The 18,890-nt window shown below is 32.0% G+C and overlaps 6 protein-coding genes across 6 annotated transcripts in view; 3 read left to right on the top strand and 3 right to left on the bottom strand.

Moving 5' to 3' along the window:
• Positions 1-558: 558 nt before the first annotated feature.
• On the bottom strand, positions 559-2,786 carry LOC123680525 (polymerase delta-interacting protein 3-like). Its single transcript, XM_045618467.1, has 5 exons — positions 2,591-2,786; positions 1,901-2,527; positions 1,510-1,774; positions 1,112-1,320; positions 559-810 (listed from the first exon to the last, which is right to left on the bottom strand). The coding sequence occupies exons 1-5, from the start codon at positions 2,614-2,616 to the stop codon at positions 720-722; spliced, it is 1,218 nt and encodes a 405-aa protein (XP_045474423.1). The 5' UTR covers positions 2,617-2,786; the 3' UTR covers positions 559-719.
• Positions 2,787-3,105: 319 nt separating this feature from the next.
• Positions 3,106-5,047, top strand: LOC123680596 (zinc finger protein OZF-like). Its single transcript, XM_045618578.1, has 4 exons — positions 3,106-3,428; positions 3,487-4,192; positions 4,250-4,579; positions 4,640-5,047. Exons 1-4 carry the CDS (start codon positions 3,303-3,305, stop codon positions 5,026-5,028), a joined length of 1,551 nt encoding a protein of 516 aa, XP_045474534.1. The 5' UTR covers positions 3,106-3,302; the 3' UTR covers positions 5,029-5,047.
• Positions 5,048-5,954: 907 nt separating this feature from the next.
• On the bottom strand, positions 5,955-8,254 carry LOC123680019 (cullin-4B-like). The gene has a single exon (XM_045617649.1). It carries the CDS (start codon positions 8,195-8,197, stop codon positions 5,996-5,998), a length of 2,202 nt encoding a protein of 733 aa, XP_045473605.1. The 5' UTR covers positions 8,198-8,254; the 3' UTR covers positions 5,955-5,995.
• Positions 8,255-10,146: 1,892 nt separating this feature from the next.
• On the top strand, positions 10,147-16,343 carry LOC123680017 (4-aminobutyrate aminotransferase, mitochondrial). The gene is made up of 7 exons (XM_045617646.1): positions 10,147-10,633; positions 11,846-11,958; positions 12,019-12,186; positions 13,043-13,425; positions 15,255-15,617; positions 15,676-15,944; positions 16,006-16,343. The coding sequence occupies exons 1-7, from the start codon at positions 10,582-10,584 to the stop codon at positions 16,125-16,127; spliced, it is 1,470 nt and encodes a 489-aa protein (XP_045473602.1). The 5' UTR covers positions 10,147-10,581; the 3' UTR covers positions 16,128-16,343.
• LOC123680018 (DNA-directed RNA polymerase III subunit RPC7-like) lies at positions 13,968-15,001 on the top strand. The gene has a single exon (XM_045617647.1). It carries the CDS (start codon positions 14,312-14,314, stop codon positions 14,924-14,926), a length of 615 nt encoding a protein of 204 aa, XP_045473603.1. The 5' UTR covers positions 13,968-14,311; the 3' UTR covers positions 14,927-15,001.
• Positions 16,344-17,875: 1,532 nt separating the features above from the next.
• LOC123680792 (probable aminoacyl tRNA synthase complex-interacting multifunctional protein 2) overlaps positions 17,876-18,890 on the bottom strand; it is a 1,532-nt gene continuing 517 nt past the window's right edge. The window contains exons 2-4 of the mRNA XM_045618882.1: positions 18,631-18,807; positions 18,347-18,572; positions 17,876-18,261 (exon numbers count right to left, since the gene is read on the bottom strand). Coding sequence (XP_045474838.1) covers positions 17,897-18,261; positions 18,347-18,572; positions 18,631-18,807 — 768 coding nt within the window. The 3' untranslated portion in view covers positions 17,876-17,896. The remainder of the gene's footprint in view (positions 18,262-18,346; positions 18,573-18,630; positions 18,808-18,890) is intronic.

The following is an 18,890-nucleotide window of genomic DNA, read 5'->3' as shown; positions in this document are numbered from 1 at the left end:
TTCTAGTGAAAACATACTTTCGAACTCCAGCGACCAACAATTAATGAGGTTTTCGAAGAAGAATTGCACAAATGCCAACTTGGTTAGTAAGTTGGTGGTCCGTATATGTCAAATTCCTTATAAACCGGTGACTATTTTCTCAAACTTCGGTGAGTTATCTGTCACCAGAGTAACCGTAGTTTTATTCTGGTTAGGTTCGGTAACCACGCCCACTTGACTTGACAGTTGTCATTTTAATTTTCAGATTATTGTTTATGATTATTTTCCAAGACATCTAACACTCAAAAACTATATTACTTTAATTACGAAACAAATACCTTTCAGAGCCATTGAGAAGTATTAGTTATTTACAATTTAAAAGAGATCAACCATTTATAACCTCCAAAATTCTATCAATGAAAATTTTGGTTGACAAGTGTCAAGGGGTCTGTAAATACTTACTGAAATTCTCAGCGATATACAGACCATACCGTATATTGTGTCACCTCAATTGTGTTTTAGCTAATGAATAGATTTCGAAATGGGGGTAACTCTTACATTAAAAATAATACTAAATAATAATGCTTTTTAATTTTTATTTGAGAAATAATAATATATACAATTGTGAAATAGGGGAAATTGCAGGATATAATATAAGTATTTAATTCAACACACTGTCAAAATCTTCAACGCATTCAAATATAGAAAAAAAAACGACGCAAGCAATAATAAATCAAAGATCAATACTTTCTTTGAAACAACACTTTGTGGATGGTTGAAATGTCTGGTACCAATTTCTCTGGTATAGTTCTTGGTATTTCAGTATAATTCCTGAAAGAATACATGGTTCAAGTTTTTTTTCTTCAAATCAAAGGTGATCTTGGTGAATAAACAGTAGCACAGTTTTTGATAAATGTGAAATTCATTAATTATTATTATGTACCGAGAAGAAATAACAAAATCGATAATAAATATTTTATGGTTTCAGATAAGAAATAGTGGCAGTTGAATCGTGTTTTTAGAATTAAACCGAACATAAAAATGTGAAATTCAATTATTGAATGTTCAAAGTAATAGAATCAAAAAAGAGCTACTGTTCACAATCACCGAAGCCAAGAAGTTATAAACCTACATGTCTCCTTTAGGAAGAGCAGGGGCAGTAGGATTATTCAATGGTCGTTTATTTACCAACAAGCATTTCATCGGTTGACCATCTAACTGCCTATTGTGGTACGTATCAACAGCTTTCTGAGCATCTTTCAGGTTTTTATAGATAACCTCAGCTACACCAGGTCTAACCAATCGAGCTGCCAATAAATCTCCAACATCTTCGAATAATTCCTGCACAAATTTCGAGCAGATTAAGTAACACGTAAAATATTTAGTTTTTTTTTAACTTTCAATGAACTGATATTATCGTAACTCCTGTAAATATTACAAAAAAATTAAATTTGATAGTTCAAATTGAAAGATTTTTGTTTTGGCTTTTCTATAAATCATTCAAAAATGAATTGGTTTTCTTCCGACTACCTTGATATCTTCCTGTGACACTGTATTCTGCAAATTTGAAACAACAATCCTATGTCCTGCTGGTACTACAACTTTTGTTTTTGTCGCTGCGAATATTCCATGAGATTCGGGTTGTGGTAAATTTGAATCCAACCTTGAATGAATATTTGACGATCTACCAGTTCCGTGAAGATGGACAGATTGTCTTAGGGCTGGTATTTCAAGTGGCATAATTTCGTCTTCAACAGCATCTAAATCGATGTATGTTGGTCTTGGACCTAATGGCCTGCAAGAAATATAAGGTGATAAGTCAATGTTAAAATTGTTTATTTAATACAAAGAAAATAAATGCCTTAAGCAAGTAGAGTTCTATTCTACATATTACGTTGATTTTGAAGAAAACATAACTTACCGACTTATTGAGAAATTTTCAAAATTCCTATTCATATTACTCCTTCTCAGTGGCCTTTCAACTGTATTTATCAACTGTGATGCTGCTGGATTAGTCCATTTATACAAAGATGGATGTGGGGGTATATCTTCGTATACAGCTTCATACTGATAAGGAGAAATACTTTGTTTTCTAGGAATTGTTGGAAGTGGTGGTATACTTGGTAAAATCCTTTTGACATTTTGCGATAAATTCCTTCTTAAGTTAACTCTTGGAGGGGGCACTAATCCTAATTCTCTCTCAATTGCCATTTTAATATTGCTGGTAGCATTGGATTTATTGGTAGACAAAGAAATTTTTCCATTTCTGTCGGTTTTTCTCAAAATGTTATTTCCTATAACTTTGACATTGTTTCTTACCAATCCACCATCCCTATTTTCTCTAATTTTGTCTAATTTATTACGAGCATCTTGCGTCTTAGCCATTTTTGCTAAAATGTCCCTTGCATCTTTAACCCCTTGGCGTTTTTTAGAAATTATTTTTTGTCTAGCATCTTGCAATTTTCCATTTCGAAATTTGGATTTTTTCACCACACTGTTTTTCTTCAGAGGTTTGAAGTTGCCTTTATTTTTTCTTGGATTTGTATTCCTGAAAAGAAAAATCATATTGCTTAGTTTGGTTTTCAACACTTAAAGTTTATCTTTTACTTACTTTACCACTTTATTTGCCATTTTCATAAAGAACACCGTACACCAAGTAATTAATACCAAAAACTGAACTAAACTGCAAAACTTGAGACCCAAACAAATCGCATGAAATAATAGAAGCGATTATCTAGGAATATATCACCGTCACCTTTAATATATTTCTCCTTACTGTCACAACTCACAATCACTACTGTCATAATGTGAATTACCCATAGAGTATGTTTAGTACTCTGAGAAAGTACCACAGAATCCATACAACGAAACAATTTTTTTCTTTTTCTTCTCTTCATTCAGTCATAGTCATAGAATAATAATACTAGTTATGTATAAAACTCCTACAATTGTTATTAGTTCTGTTAATATTAATTAGTTTTAAATTTAATTATAATTATCATGTCTGTTTGATTGATGACCAAAAGGGCACATTGCAAAGAACAGAAAAAGAAGAAAAGAGTAGTTTCCTCAGTAGTCTCAATCACAGAACACAAATATATTTATTATACTCTGTGTACTTTGTATATGAAATGTCAAAATATTTTTCAAATAAATATAAACAAAAATGTGATATCTATACATTTATTATAATTCGATTAAGAAGTAATGTGAAAGAAAGTAAACAAAATATATGAATCAAATTTAAATTGAATTTACATATTCTTCACTGTTCCAAATTTTTTTTGAATTTGAAAGTTTTCTTAAAATTGTATTTCGTTACCATGTGCAAGAATATAGTTTCCAAATTTTGCAGATGTTGTATGAAAAACGGGGAATTAAACATATTTACCTCGGTATTTGAATCGCGGACTATCGCTCAAATTCTTGAACAAATTTTTCAAGAAAAAGTGAGCTCTTAAAATACATAAATATTAACTCTGTTTATATTATGATTTGTTATTTCAGATTTCTTCTGATGACCAACTGCCTAAAACAATTTGTTTTCAATGTTCCAATAAAGTTATTTCCCAATTCTTATTTATCAAAAATTATCAGAAAGTTCGTGAATTATTACTGGATATTTTGAAGAGGGAACATGAAACAAGTTTATCAGATGTTGAAAAAACAATCATTAATTATGAAGTTGACAGTAGTGATGATGATCAACCTCTAAGTAAGCTATGTGAGGAGCAGACAGAATGTAACATAAAGAAAAATGGGCAAAAATTAGTCAACGATTCTGAAAACATCAATTTAAAAGAGACTGAATCGAAGCTAGATAATTTAAATTTGATTGAATGTGAATCTTCCAATAACATCTTCGGAGAGAACCCAAAGTTGGAATCCTATTCTTCATATGATATCAGGGAACGGAGTGATGAAATTTCCTCATATAAAGACTGCAATGTTTTATCACAAGAATTAATAATACAACTTGAAAAACATTGTAAAGATACTGGTCATTCTTTTCTAGGGAAATTCACTTGCAGAGTTTGTTCTGAAAAATTCATCTCAAATACTCACTTGAATGACCATATGAAAATTCATAATAATGAAAGACCATTTGCCTGCAATGAATGTGGAATGACTTTTACCCGCAACTCAAATTTAAAAAGACATATTAAAAAACATACTGGGGAGAGGTCTTATTTTTGTGAAATTTGTAGTAAAGGTTAGTTTATTTCAATATTCACAAGTATACACATTTATTTTTTTCCTTTGCCTATAGGTTTTGTTCAGAAATATGCTCTGACTGTACATATGAGGCTCCATAATGGTGAAACTCCTTATGTATGTGAAATTTGTGGAAAAGGCCATCGTGTAAAAACATTACTCGAGCAACATATGTACAAACACAAAGATAACAAATCAGAAACACTCAATAAATATCAGGAGTATTATCGTAGATATGGCAAAAAGAGTGTAGAGTGCAAAATATGTAAGAAAATTGTAACAAGAAGTGCTTTATATAATCATATGAAGGCACAACATGGAGATGGTTTGAAGAAATTTTTATGCAATCTATGTGGAAAAACTTATAGCACAAAAATGTCACTGGGTTGGTTATATTATCAAAAATTGTTTAATGAGAATTAATGATACTTTTTATTATTTTCAGATGTACACATGAATATACACACAAAAAAAATTTCATATGATTGCAACATATGCTCAAAGTCTTTCACTCATCAAAACTACTTAAAAACCCATCTTATGATGCATTCAGGAGAAAGACCTCACTGTTGTGATCTTTGTGGTAAAACATTTGTCCAACGAACCCATTTGCATCGACATAAGAAAACCCATACTGGTGCTAAACCGTACTCTTGTTCATATTGTCACAAGGCTTTTGCCTTAAATGAAAATTTGAAAGTTCATATTCGAATCCATACTAAAGAAACAACTCACCATTGTTCAGAATGTGGAAAAGGTTTCTTCAACTCTAGCAGTAAAAAAAAACATGAAAATAATGTTCATCGAAAGAAAATAGTGTCTGTATCAGAATGAAATATAGTTATTACTTGAATTGAATTGTAATTTTTTTAACTCTAGTAAACATACAATTTAAAATGAATTTCTGACCGTGGCATAATTAAGTTTATGCATGTATGTACTTGTAAATGAATTTCTGACTGTGGCATAATTAAGTTCATGCATGAAAGTACTTCCATTCTGTATAAATTGATATATAAAAAATTAATCACTCTTATCTCAAAAGATTGAAATTTAAGTAATTTATACTATATTACAGCCTTTTATTTCAAATAAGTAGCCTGGACTGAATATATTTTTAGTTATGAGCGTTACTAATTGTTAATAAATATTCACGAATTTTTGTAAGAAAGTTATCACAAAAAGAAGTTCATATGCTTTCTGATTTCTTAAGAGAAATCAGAAACTAATCAATGTTCAAATTTTTAGGCAAATGGTGCAACTGGCCATAACATTTATTAATGATTATAAGTTGCAAAAACGCTGGTGAAATACATTGTTGACAGTAGTTCTGAAATTAACGTTAGTAGATCCAATGATAAAACTACATTTTTTCCATGATCGTTTCAAATAGATGAACAATTAAAAAAAAGAACATTTTCTTTGTTATTTATATTCAACTAGTTGAATATATTTTTTATTTCATAGAACAAAGAAAATGTTCACTTTTTCAAATTGTTTATCTATTTGAAACGTTCATAGAAAAAAATGTAGTTTTATCATTGGATCTACTAACGTTAATTTCAGAACTACTGTCATCAATGTATTTCACCTATTTTTACAGCACTATGAAATTAAAATAAAAGTGTCATTTGTTGAAACCCCATGTCCTCTATGGCTTAAACCAAAAGCAGCGGCATGGCAAAAACAGAAAATACGTTTTTTTTTATTTTTTAATCACTATACTTTATTATTTTGTTCAATTATATGTGAATACTTTAGACTTATATATTTATTTAATGAACTATCTCCAGAAATACATTCAAGCGATATAATTGTAATAGGCTGGATTATCTTTGTCTCTTTCCATATACTCCCTTTCAATCAACAACTCTATCCTTCTTTTCAAATCCGAAGGTTTCACAGGAATGCCCAATTTGTTGAAGAGTTCACTTATCAAGTTTGTATGACTGATACATTTACAAGATTTCATTATCCTAACTATGGCTGCATCGATTTGAAACTGTCTATCGATGAGAACATGCTGTTCAGTGATCCTATCTTCTTCTTCCGTTTCTTTCAGTTGGACTTGGTTGATTCGCACCCTGAACAATCGGTCCGTGAACTGCTTGTTCAACATAAACTTGTCAGTTTCTTCAATTCCCAAACCTTTGGGATTCTTCAGCAATACCCTGCTTCTCCCGCAGGTGAGAGATATCAACGTACGTTTTAATTCCTTCTCATCGATATTTGTCAACTCTTTGATCTCGTTGTAGTTCAGTTCGACAGATGTGTTGAAGAGTAAAAGGATCAACGTTTGGAACAGAGAGACTTGTAGTTCCTTCTTACCATTCTCGAAGTCAGCTTTAAGAATGCAGTATCCGAGATTCGGTTGCCATAACAGCTTTCTTCCGCTGTGATTCATAGAATAAAACTTCTGGAACAGATCCTGATAGCTGATGAACTCAACAGGTAGGTTGACCTTGAAAGTAGGGTAATTAGGCCAAAAACTGCTCGTCAAGATATTTATGGAAAGGTCTGGTATGCTGTTTTTTTCCGTCAGGTTGGTGAGATATTGCTTGAAGGCAGAATTGATTTCGCTGCTTATGCTTATATCGTTGAACATACCCTCGATTTTGGACGTAAAGGTGCTTCCACACTCGTATTTCAGCTTGGATACCATGCTGTTTTCTGCATCTTGACTGGCAGATTTTCCTAACAGCAACCTCTTCGCGAGCTCCTTCTTATAGAACGCCTCGAAGATGTCCTTACCCTGGATGAGTCTGAAAATTGCCATTATTTCTGTTAGGCACGTTTCCAGTTCGTCCATGTTGATATTCTTAGCCCTCAGTTTCTGATCCACGTATTTCGCCAGTAACTGAGCTGGCCTGTTCTGCTGAGTGTTTATAAACTTCGAGAAGCGTTTTCTCAGATCCTCGTACATGAGTTTGTTGCCCATAAAGCAGTTTTTGATCACCGAGTTGAGTTTCTTCTTGAACTCGAGCAGATGTTCTATGGTTTCTCCGTCTGTCATGTTCATGATCTTGTTGCCAACCTTCATGACGTACTCGTTGAAGTAAAGGGACAGGTGATTGTAGCCTCCAAACATACGCCAAATCAAACTGTACATCAGACTGAGATCTTCGTGGTTCTCATCCTCTATCAGTTTTTCGAAACCAGCGTCTAAGATCTCGGTGACGTGGTTGCCTATCATTTTTCTCTCTATTATGCTTATCATGGCGAATGTTGTGTTGCCGTTCACGTAGTTCATTCCTCTTTCTTCTTCTTCCTTGATGCGGAACGAGGTGTACTTCAGATATTCGGAGACTGAATAATACTTGATCAGTTCGTTGCCTTCGTTCTCGTAAAATTCTTCTGATATTCTCTCGAACTCATTGTGGAATACTTCCGTGTAAGTTTGCAGGTCTGTTAACATCGATGTGATGGCTCTCATCAGTTTGACGTCTATTTGAATTCCATTCCTTTCGATTTCTATGGCCTTTAATAGTTCGGTGACAATTCTTTTTCGTATGGTTGCGTTGAGAACTATGATATTTTTGAATAGCGTTGAACTCATGAGATGCACATTATTTTGCTGGTTGGATTTTGGCGATTTTTCGAAAAGGATAAATATGTTTCTTATCGTTCTCATTTGTCCGCAGAAATTTTTCCATAATACGTTGATGTCCATCAGGAAATCGTCCTCTTTGTCGAGAAGTATGTAGAGTTTTTGCAGCAAATTCGTTTCGATAAGGGTTCGTAAATTATCAAGCATAAATGACTCACAATTGCAGTTTGTCTTGTGCAGCGTGTCGACTGTTCTGTATATATCCTCGAGAGCGTGGGAAATCTTGTTGCCATTCAGTATTGCTATTAAGTCTGGTTCTAATAGTGCCCATTGGCTCTCAGGATATTTCGCGTGAAGACTTGGTAAGCCTTTGAAATTACGTATACTGATCGTATTTTTCACTGCCATTTTCATACTGACTGTTTTGACAACTACCGATTGACGTAAAATAATCATAAGCCTTCTCAATGTAAATAAAAATATTACTTGCCTTTTATGTAAAATGTGACTTCGGCCAGCAAGGTGTCTTATGAGATAATCATCTATTGATAACAAATTTCAGACAGTATTTTTATGTACTAATGCAGAAATTGGTCCGATTTATGAGTTCAAGTGAAATGAACAAATTATTACTATATATTGGGAAATTTGTGATGACGTTTTTTTTCTGTGAATTTCACGGAATCTGACAAAATTACAAGATGTTTGTGAATTTGTAATTTTTTCGAAATCCTATCTAGAGGATAAATTCAGTGCCTAAATTAGTACGATACACCATGATCCTTTCATTTTTTTAGGCAATTTTAAACTAGTTACGCGGAATATCCAATATATATTCTATGATCATTCAATCTTTTTCACGAATCTATACCAATCAGAGTCATAAAATATCACACCCGATTGAAAGTTAAAATAAATCAAAATCCATGATATAATTCCATAAAAAATTCAACTCTTGCTCAAAATGTCTATCTATATAGGTATTTGGAACAATAAAAATGCATTGGGTGAGAACTAACTTGATGAGTATTCAAATTTGCTTTAATTAAACATTGATCTTCACCCTTTCATGAGTAGTAACTTCAAAAATGGAATTTTATTAATATTAAACACCATGTTTCCTTCTAATGATATTTCGAACAATAGCTTTGATTTGCTTATCTTTATGCTATTACCTGTTATTTCCATAAATAGATTATATTCAATGAATTCCTTGAAATTGGCTTGATGATATACTTTCAGAAATTTTTCGAGTTAACTTGAAAATTTGAAAATCTTGAGTTTTGATGAATTTGAGTTGTCCAAGTTCATGATATGTTTATAAACACCCTGTACATTTTCATCCAAACTGCGAATAGTATTATAATACTACGTATTTGCAGAATCGAAAAAAAATTTTCTGCTGAAATATTCAAAAAAATGTGTCTCCTACGCCACAATTTTTTTCACAAAAATCCCATTAATTCATGAACCGTTGAGTTTTATCTCAAGGTATATTGCCGAAATTGTCATTAAAAAAAAGCTATCTAATGATGCTACAATATACTGGGTGTGCCATTTGAAATGAGTAAGTAGTAGTCAGCTTCCAGTATAATCGGAGAAAGATCATTGTCTCAAACCCCAACATTCAGATTTTGAGAACAAAACTATGATTAGTTTTCCATAAACGTCTTATAAGCCATCGCGGTGAATCACCCTGTATATAAATCAAATAATTTGACAACTTTGTGTCTAATCCTTCACAATAATTGTAAAGGATTAGAGTATTGAATATCCTTTGTCAAGAAGACTCATTAAACTTTTATAATCACCCTGTATAGTTCAGTGCTTTGGTTACAAAGACCCAGTTAGTCAGCTGTGATGAAAACATTAATTATAAGTTTAGGTACTCATTCACCCAATCTGAAGCGAAGTACAATAAAGATTCTATAAACTGGAATAATCATCATAAAATATTAGGACTACAAGAAACACCCTGTATTTCGAAAACAAAGCGTTTGCGGCCCATGTTTATAGGAACAGAAATCTCTCATTTTCCTTTGTACCTACAAGTTAAGAACACTCTGTATATCTATTGATGATAACATATCTATTCATTGATTACGATGATACTTCATTCATTATTTTTTTCCACTAAGTCCTAGCTTTTACATATGTATCGTTTTTGAATTATTATTTTTTTTGAGGTTCCATTAAATTAAAAATTTTTATATTGATATTTATTATGGGTATAATTTCATTCATAAGTGTTGAGATAAATTTTGCTATAGAGACGGAACAATAAATATAGTCATATTTGAAATGTTGTTTACGTTCATATTTCCCAAAATAAACCTGAAATTGCCATGAAACCTAAACTTCCTCATTCGGTAAACGAGATTCAAGGTTGTCTGCACTCTGAACGCGCAACTCTTAAGGCCTGCAACTCTAAATGTTATTGATTTTTCTTATTTGACACCAACTCAAGCGACATAACCAATTTAATCTCGTTTTCAAACTTAACACGATAAAATTAGAGTTAAAATCATATTGACGCGTTTGAAATTCTTCCATAGATAACAGCTAATGCACATTATTATCTTTTGTACCGCTCTTGGATAAAATTTCGACAATCGAATGCACTGAGAAGGGTAACAACACTCGGTGTATACGTTCGTTCAATGATTTGAATAAGCCAAATTACGGCCAATTGAGCACGACGCAGAGCTCATTTCGATCTTTTATTTGTAGTCAAATGAAAAATTGTTGATTCAGAATATTAGACGTCAAGGCCTACGTGATTTAGAAAGCGCTTTCGAAGGGTATCAGTGCTCTAGTGTAGAGGAATTACTTGACTCAAGATGAGAGGTGTACAAAGAGTTTACCTAAACAGATCTGTCTTCAAGAACTATGGTGAGTATTTGGGAATTAAATGCGTTAAAATCTGATAGAGTATATTTTATTTGTATTTTAATATCATGGATATTTACTAATTTATAATGAGATTCGTTTTTGGTTTAACCCTGGCAAATTATCAGGGGTTCAAAACTTTCTGGAAAATAATTTTTATAAGTTTTTTATAGCAATGATATTCTATGTGTTTGTAAACCCCAGAAAGTTATGAACAATGAGTTATATTAAAAAAAAAATTATAACGCAGAAATTAATTCTCTATCCTAACATTCGTAGAATGTATTCCAAATTTGTGTGGATTCAAAAAGTAAACAGAAGCAAAGACATGAGTAATTATTATCATCAATGCCATCTATCATCTCCAAATTACAAACATTCTGCTTTTCTGTGGATCCATAGATCGATGACCTCTATTTGACCCATAGTCAGCTGCGCTATGAATTTAAATTTTTTATTAGACCCCGGGGGTCTGGAATGTGTTGTTATATTAATAGCACTTTGTCCAAATTTTCCTTCCTTTTATTTATTTGTAAACAAATATTTAGGCTTTCATTTCGATACAACGAATCATGAAGTTTGAGTTGATATTCTGAGAATTCAATTATATTTAAGTGCGTAATCAAACACATAATATAAATAAAAAAGGGAGATAAGGCTTACTGTAATCTCTTGAATAACTAGTAACCTTAACACTGAATTTATTGATAGGAAGTGAAATTATCGAGGTCAATTCTAAACGGACACATCAAAAATACTTTTGAGATGAAATTAATGAAAAACGCAAAAAAATAGTAATAATATAGTACATATTTTATTTTCATTCTTACATTTTTCTATATCCAAAATATTTTTATCGCATTTTCAATCAATCAGAATGCAATATTTTGCGGTGTAACTAATATTGACAATTACAACATTTTGAATTGACCTTTCGGTTGATTGAGTTAGTTTGAGTTGAATTGGACGGTAAATTAGATCAGTGGTGGCCATGTCCTTCTTAACAGGCAGTGATACAGAGCGTTTGCTGTCTGTTTCATTCAATTTCAAATTTAAAGAAGAAGAAGAATGGAGTTGGAGAACGAAAATTTGCAAAATTCCACTGGTTTTCTCATCCTCATAAATGGTGCTCCATCTCTAAAGAACTAAACTGAATTAGATTATATAAAAAGAACACAAAATCTAGTTTTTCTGAAGTGCAACTTTGAATTTAAGGTTCATGCAGATTCTTCTCTGGAATCTCAGGAGAACCAAATGGTCCTTCGCTCAAAACCTCCATTCCGGGACCTAGATCCAAGCAATTGCTGAACGAACTCAACGAGATTCAGGTAAAACTCTCAATATATAAACTCCTCTGTTACTCTCTAACGTACGAGTTTTTTTTTTAGCAAACTGGTTCAGTTCAACTTTTCGCCGATTACAACAAATCCCTTGGCAATTATCTGGTGGACGTTGATGGAAATGTTCTTCTCGACTCTTTTACTCAAATATCTTCCGTTCCCATTGGTTACAACCATCCAGAACTGCTCAAAGTGTTCGAAGATCCAAACAATATGGTGCGTATATTATATTCTATGGTATTTGGGTATGTAACACAAAATAGACTGATCCTAATATAATTCCTAGAACTTTTATATTCATAATGAACAAATTCTGTGTTATGAGGTCACAGAACTGTATTAGACCAATGTACAACAATGAATTGCTAATAACCTTATCTTATAGCCTTGAAAATGGTTAATGAAAGTATTTTGCATTATTATTTTGCATATATACTTTACAACTTTACATTTATATTTATTTTTAATTTTAATACCTCATCACTGTTTTTTTTTTTTTTTTTCATATTTTTATACTTAAACAGTGAATCTATCTGTCTTTTGTAATGGGAAACAAGTGCTTTGCACTTATCTCTAAACCACTTTATTCATATCCGAAATGTAGCCATTTCTTCTTTGTAACCATATTATTGTTTATTTATTCTGAATAAAGTTATATTATTATTATATTTTATGTAAAAAAAGAGGTTTAATTCAATGTACAATCTTTAAGCCCCACTTGGTATATGTACTTTTCTTTGAAGGTATTTAAAGTTATCAACTGAGGTTGTGTGTTCTGCATTAAAAACCATAGAGTCTTTTTATTACAGATATGGTCAATACTGAATTACATTTGTACTGCAATCATCCAAGTGAGGATTGCAGTACAAATGTAATTCAGTATTAAACTTAAAAAACAGTAGACTTTTGGATATTGAGATAAATTCATATCAGAAATTGTAACATAGGGGCACAGAATGCATATTAATCAAGAAATAGGCTACTTAAGCCAATCAGACTTTTCCTTAAGTCATTTTACTTATATATTTTGCTTCTGATCTAGATCATTGGATTACTGTATCTTCTATTTCAGAAAGCTCTAGTTAACAGACCAGCACTAGGTGTGTTCCCTGGAGAATATTGGCCTTCCAAGCTCAAGGAAGTCCTGTTGTCAGCATCACCAGGTCTGCCACAAGTAACCACCATGATGTGTGGGTCCTGTTCAAACGAAAATGCCTACAAGAATATCTTTATGAGGTACCAAAAGAAGTTGAGAGGTGGAGACATTAGGTTCACCCAAGAAGAAGAGGCTTCTTGCATGATGAACTTAGAGCCCGGTTCTCCAAAACTGTCTCTATTGTGTTTCCACGGGGCTTTCCATGGAAGAACTTTTGGGGCTCTATCCACCACGCATTCCAAGGCCATTCACAAGATTGATATACCAGCCTTCGACTGGCCAGTTGCACATTTTCCCAAGTAAGTCACGTTGGAATTGGATTCATTTTTACATAAAACACTAATATGCCATTATTTTTCATAACTTAACTTTTCCAAAAAAATGCAAGAACTTCAACAATCATTTATTACAATTTGAAAACCCAGGTGAGTAAGAATGTATAGTGACACCCAATAACTTTCAATAAGTTCAAATCAAACACGAGTAAAGATGTTTCAAAGATTTATCATATTTAAAAGCACATATGAAAGAAAGAACTGAAAAATGTTCAAAATTACATAAGATTATAGAAACAAGGTATTGTGAATAATGAATTCAAGATCAATAATTTTGAAAGTTGACTTAACAGAAGCGGCCAATTCAGTGAATTACTGCAGTAAGTGATTTGAAGTGAAACCAGTACAACAAAAATAATATTCAAAAAGTCATTCGAGTAAAGAAAAACAAATGTATACGTAAAAAATGAAACTAGTGAGGCTAGAGTAAGAAGAAGAAGAAGTCAGCGTTTGAATTTGTCATTTAGAAATCACATGATTCTTTATTTTCAAGGTTAGTTCTGTTACAAGTAGTTCGTGTGATTGCCAATTTAGGTTAGGTTTTTTATATTTATTTCAACGTGAATTTTTGTAATATCATACCCAAATGAGTATTTTCCACGACGAAATCGAAATAGAAGATTTCGAGTTTGACGAAGAGGAGGAAACTTACTATTATCCTTGTCCTTGCGGGGATAAATTTCAAATAACCAAAGAAGAACTGCTTGCTGGCGAGATAATAGCAACTTGTCCTAGTTGTTCTCTTTATGTTAAAGTCATTTATGATCTTGAAGATTTCACTGAAAATCAAAGCGAACAAGGGACTCTACATGACAAGTTGAAAGTTTTGGAAATCGCTTAATCATTTTTAATGGCATCAAGAGGCAGAGGAAGGGGACGTGGTGCAAAACGTACCTTCAATAAGGAACAATTAAATGCTTTGGGGGCTGTAGGAAATGAAACGTTTTCACAACATTCGACTCCTCCTCCACTTTTTGTACCTCTCCAAAGAACCTGTGCACCGTTAGAGTCTTCTCCTAGTTCGGATCATGCATTAGTATTAAAGCAAGCTTTCGTAAATTTTCTACAGTTGTCTTTTTCTTATATGAAATTGCCAGGGCAATCGGACGGTGATCAAGAAAAAATTAGTCTACCTGGCAAGGAAATTATTTATGATTGGGCAATGTTCCCTCCCGAATTACGTCCAAAATTGAAAGCGAAAAAAAAAGCGAGGATTGTTACAAATGAGAAAAGTATTATTGAAAAACTGAAGATATTGGAAGAAATGGAGAATAAATCTTCCTATGCTGTTAATAGAGTAAAAACTGAACCTACCAATGATGAGGATGAAGAACTGATGGAAGAGGAAGAACAAATGGATGATGAAATAGATGATGGAACCGATTATGGAAATAACTATTTCGATAACGGAGACAGTTACTGCAATGATGAAGACGATAACTTGGATGATGGACCAGTTTATTAATTGATTCAGCATGTTGTAATTTATAAATATTCTGTCATAATATGTAATGATAATAATAAATTTATCCAAAGCTTTTGAGATTTCTTTAAATTACTTTTATTACCTAAAGGAACATGGTGATATTACAGAAAGGAACTATCTACGTGGGTAACTTTTGTTGGGAAGACTAAAATATGAGAGCTGATATATTTTTTAGATATGATTATTTGCAATTATTTTTGGAGAATTGAAAAATACATTAATTTTCGAATTTTGGTAATTCTTAACTACAATTTTTTTTTATCAATATCAGTTCTACAAGAAACTAGTACCAAAACTTAAATTTTAGGTACAAGTATCCTTTAGAACAGAATGTGAGAGAAAACCAAGCTGAAGATGCCAAATGTCTGGCAGAAGTGGAAGAACTTATTGAAAAATACAAGAACAAAGGTATTCCAGTGGCAGGTATAGTAGTTGAGCCGATTCAATCTGAAGGTGGGGACAATGAAGCCTCTCCGGAATTCTTCCAAGGGCTACAAGACATTTCGAAGAAGAACGATATTGCCCTTTTAATAGATGAGGTTCAAACAGGTTGCGGTGCTACTGGAAAGATGTGGTGCCACGAACATTTCAATTTAAAGTCCCCACCTGATGTTGTAACCTTCAGTAAGAAGATGCTTATCGGTGGCTACTTCCACACCGCAGAAATGAGGTAAAATTACCTCACGTAAGGTTGAGATATATGATCCTCAATGTTTTTTTTTCCTCAGACCCGATCAGCCATACAGGGTGTTCAATACTTGGATGGGTGATCCAGGAAAAATATTCTTGCTAGAAGCGGTTCTCAAAGTTATCAGACAGAACGATTTGTTGAAAAATGTGGAGAAAACAGGGTTGAAGTTGAAAAACGGACTGCACAAATTGGAGGAAGAATTCCCCAATCTGATCAACTCTGTGAGAGGAAGAGGTACATTCTTGGCTTTCAACGCAACTTCTTCGAAATTGAGGGATGATATCTTAGGCAACTTGAAAAAGAGAGGTGAGTTCAAGGTTTATTCCAAGTTTTTTGTCCTAAAATAATTATATTACTTTTTTTTAAGGCATTCAAGGTGGAGGCTGTGGTAATGAATCAGTTCGCCTAAGACCAGCTCTAATATTCCAAGAAAAACATGCTGACATTTATCTGGATAGCTTGAGAGAAGTTTTGAAAGAATTAAAATAAGATAAAGTAGTAATAATCGTCTAATAGTACAATTTTCCATGTCAACCAAGTCTTCCATTGAAGTGTATTCATATTTACGAGAGAACTTTCGTATATGTATTCTTTATGAAAATTTACCCTTCTTTCATTTGCTATGCAAATAGAAAATTTTATTCGTATATAGATATGTATTTTGGAATTTATTGATTTATGAAAAATATACATTTAAGAACTAAAGACTATTTTATTTAAAACATTATCTTGTGTCTTTTTTGTGTAGTTGTTCCAGGGAAAGAGATCTCAAATTGATTTCTACACATTAATGAAGAATTCGAGGTCATATAAATTCTGTCCGTCCGGCCGCTGTGTTCACAATCGCTCTCAAACAGAATGTGCTAGATACTTGAAATTTACAGTCCGAATATCTCACTTTAGTTTCTTGAAGAGCGAAATTTTTACTATGGTTTTAGAGTTAATATACCCATGTGATATTTCGTTTTTACAATAATTGAAAAGAACTCATCAAATAAAAATGAATTTTAGAAATCAGTTGCAAATTTCGTATAATTAGAAAATTATGTATGTAAAACTTCGATTTTCCAGAATGGATGTTCTTTAATTCACTGATATTTTGTGAATATATAAAGTTTATTGATATGCAACTTTTACACATGAGAAAATAATCAAGTTTTTCTGATAGGACAACCCTTTGAATTACAGATTGTCTTTCGGAAAATGCATAGATTTTTTTGGTTGATTCTTCAACCTTTTCTGTAGGGTTGAAGAAAAACGAAGGTGATAGGACTTTCACACTCCATGTATATACAGGGTGTTAGTGAATAAGTGCGACAAACTCCAGCTTGAAAAAATATCGACAATATCGTGTATAATTTTTGTTTGAAAATGCTTTGTATTCCAAGATGATGTTTCTGTTGAAAAATGACTATTTATTTATTGTTCTGAGTTTTAAGAGGTAGTCATTGCGCATTTATCAACATGCAATCAAGAATTTTATGTTCATTATACCGGAAATCTCTTTAAAAAAAGTTATATTTCAATTTGTGACAAAAAATCTTTTGATCTCTTTTATGCAATAAAAATAAAATATCTCAACATGTATTTTTCATTTCTTTAATAAATTAATATTACATAATTCTTGAAATTGTATTGAAGTTAAGATGATTAATTTTTATTACATAAAAGCAGTGCTCCAAACGGAATAAAGGCATGAGAAAAGATTTTTTTATTACAAATTGAGCAAGCAGTTCAAGAATGACTACAAATTTGAAATATCTCAGTGGCTTACCATTTTTTTATCAAAAAAAAAGGAACAATAGTCAGCCAAATTGCCAACTCAATGTTAAAAAATAATATGATAATTTTAAATGGTTTATTTTCAGTACCCTCTAGTCATTTTGTAGTTATTTGATAAATTTTGCGTCATCTTACCTTTTCAACATGTTTTATGAGATCCCATAAAAATCAATTTCTTGGTTTAAAATTATGATAGTAAGAGAATAGAGTATTAGCTGCAGATCTTGAACTGAATATGAAGTCTGGATTTTTGAAGGAATTCCACTTATGATAAATTATAACAAAAAAATACAGTAAAAAACCTGGTGAAAATCTACTAGCTTTTGGACCTCCCTGTGTAAGAAATAGTTCCTCTATATTTCACTATTGTAATAAGTTTAAAGTAATACCTGAATTTGTCTTCTTATACCTACATTCTTAAAATTATAACACTGGCTAGTAAATTAAAGAATGTATCTTTTCAATTATTTATTTACTTATACTTCTATGAACTTCTCACATTCAACAAACCATTTACTTAAAGCACCATTGATTTCATTATTGGATGCAAATTTTTTCAATGCGTCATATAGTGCTACATCAGCTATGGTAATGTCTTTTTGGTCAGTTAACCACTTAGATTTCAAATTTTTATTTAGAGATTGTATTAAACTATTTCTTTGCGTTTTTGAGTTTGAGAATGACAATCTATAAGAGAGATCTAGAATTCCATTGATTTTTGTCAAGTTCTGACTCTTCTCATGGTTTAATTCGTTGTCAAGTATCCGGACTAAGTATCTAAGTATGTTTGCTTCTCCTTGAATTGGATAATGAGGCATGTTCAATTCAGCAATTGGACCAACTAAAAGCATTTAAATTATGTAGAAACTCAATAAAAAGTGCCTATATAGGTATTTTTTCTCAATTAATTGAGTTGAGTTACTTACTTTCTTTCCATATCAGCCTGATCAGAATTGAAGGTACCCCATTCTCTTGTGTCTTCAATTTTCTAATAAATGCCTCACATTTGTTGGGTAATTTAGATACAGATGAATGTAAGTAACAATTTATATTCAAATGCACTTCTTTTTTCAACAGTTGTTGAAGGAATAACAAAAAATAGGGTGGATAAAGAGGATTAGCATTAATAACTATATCAGGAACATCATAAGACTGAAATAAAAAGATTGATTTTATAACTGAAGAATATGGAAAACTGCTTTCTACCTACCTTTGTTTTTTTTGTTCCAATATTAGCTGTACTTTCATTTTTCTGAGTATTCGAACATTTGGGTGATAGCTTCAAACTGGATCTTATAGAATTCATAATTTTTTTCAGTTCTTCCAGCTGGCTTAGAAGTTTTTCTTGCCTTTTTTCCAATTCTGCCATTTCTTTACTTTCAACAGCCTGAAGAACATCATCAATAAAAATAAAAGAAAATATACCTAGGAAATTCTCTTTAGCTTAAATATAATATTATAATAAAGTTT

This window comes from Harmonia axyridis, chromosome 5, assembly GCF_914767665.1.
Source record: "Harmonia axyridis chromosome 5, icHarAxyr1.1, whole genome shotgun sequence".
NCBI classification, from domain to species: Eukaryota; Metazoa; Arthropoda; class Insecta; order Coleoptera; family Coccinellidae; genus Harmonia; species Harmonia axyridis.
Note: the sequence above shows the minus strand (reverse complement) of the source record. Positions and strands in the feature narration are given on the sequence as shown.

Excerpts from the sequence above, each read along its gene's own strand:
- LOC123680525 (XM_045618467.1), bottom strand. The coding sequence starts at position 2,616 with ATGAAAATGGCAAATAAAGTGGTAAA. Across the intron at positions 2,528-2,590 it reads ATGGCAAATAAAGTGGTAAA|GAATACAAATCCAAGAAAAA; the intron begins GTAAGTAAAAGA and ends TTTTCTTTTCAG. Across the intron at positions 811-1,111 it reads GCTCTTCCTAAAGGAGACAT|GAATTATACTGAAATACCAA; the intron begins GTAGGTTTATAA and ends GTATTCTTTCAG.
- LOC123680596 (XM_045618578.1), top strand. The coding sequence starts at position 3,303 with ATGTGCAAGAATATAGTTTCCAAATTTTGCAGATGTTGTATGAAAAAC. Across the intron at positions 4,193-4,249 it reads TTGTGAAATTTGTAGTAAAG|GTTTTGTTCAGAAATATGCT; the intron begins GTTAGTTTATTT and ends CTTTGCCTATAG. Across the intron at positions 4,580-4,639 it reads TAGCACAAAAATGTCACTGG|ATGTACACATGAATATACAC; the intron begins GTTGGTTATATT and ends TATTATTTTCAG.
- LOC123680019 (XM_045617649.1), bottom strand. The coding sequence starts at position 8,197 with ATGATTATTTTACGTCAATCGGTAGTTGTCAAAACAGTCAGTATGAAA.
- LOC123680017 (XM_045617646.1), top strand. The coding sequence starts at position 10,582 with ATGAGAGGTGTACAAAGAGTTTACCTAAACAGATCTGTCTTCAAGAAC. Across the intron at positions 10,634-11,845 it reads ATCTGTCTTCAAGAACTATG|GTTCATGCAGATTCTTCTCT; the intron begins GTGAGTATTTGG and ends TTTGAATTTAAG. Across the intron at positions 15,945-16,005 it reads AGGCAACTTGAAAAAGAGAG|GCATTCAAGGTGGAGGCTGT; the intron begins GTGAGTTCAAGG and ends CTTTTTTTTAAG.
- LOC123680018 (XM_045617647.1), top strand. The coding sequence starts at position 14,312 with ATGGCATCAAGAGGCAGAGGAAGGGGACGTGGTGCAAAACGTACCTTC.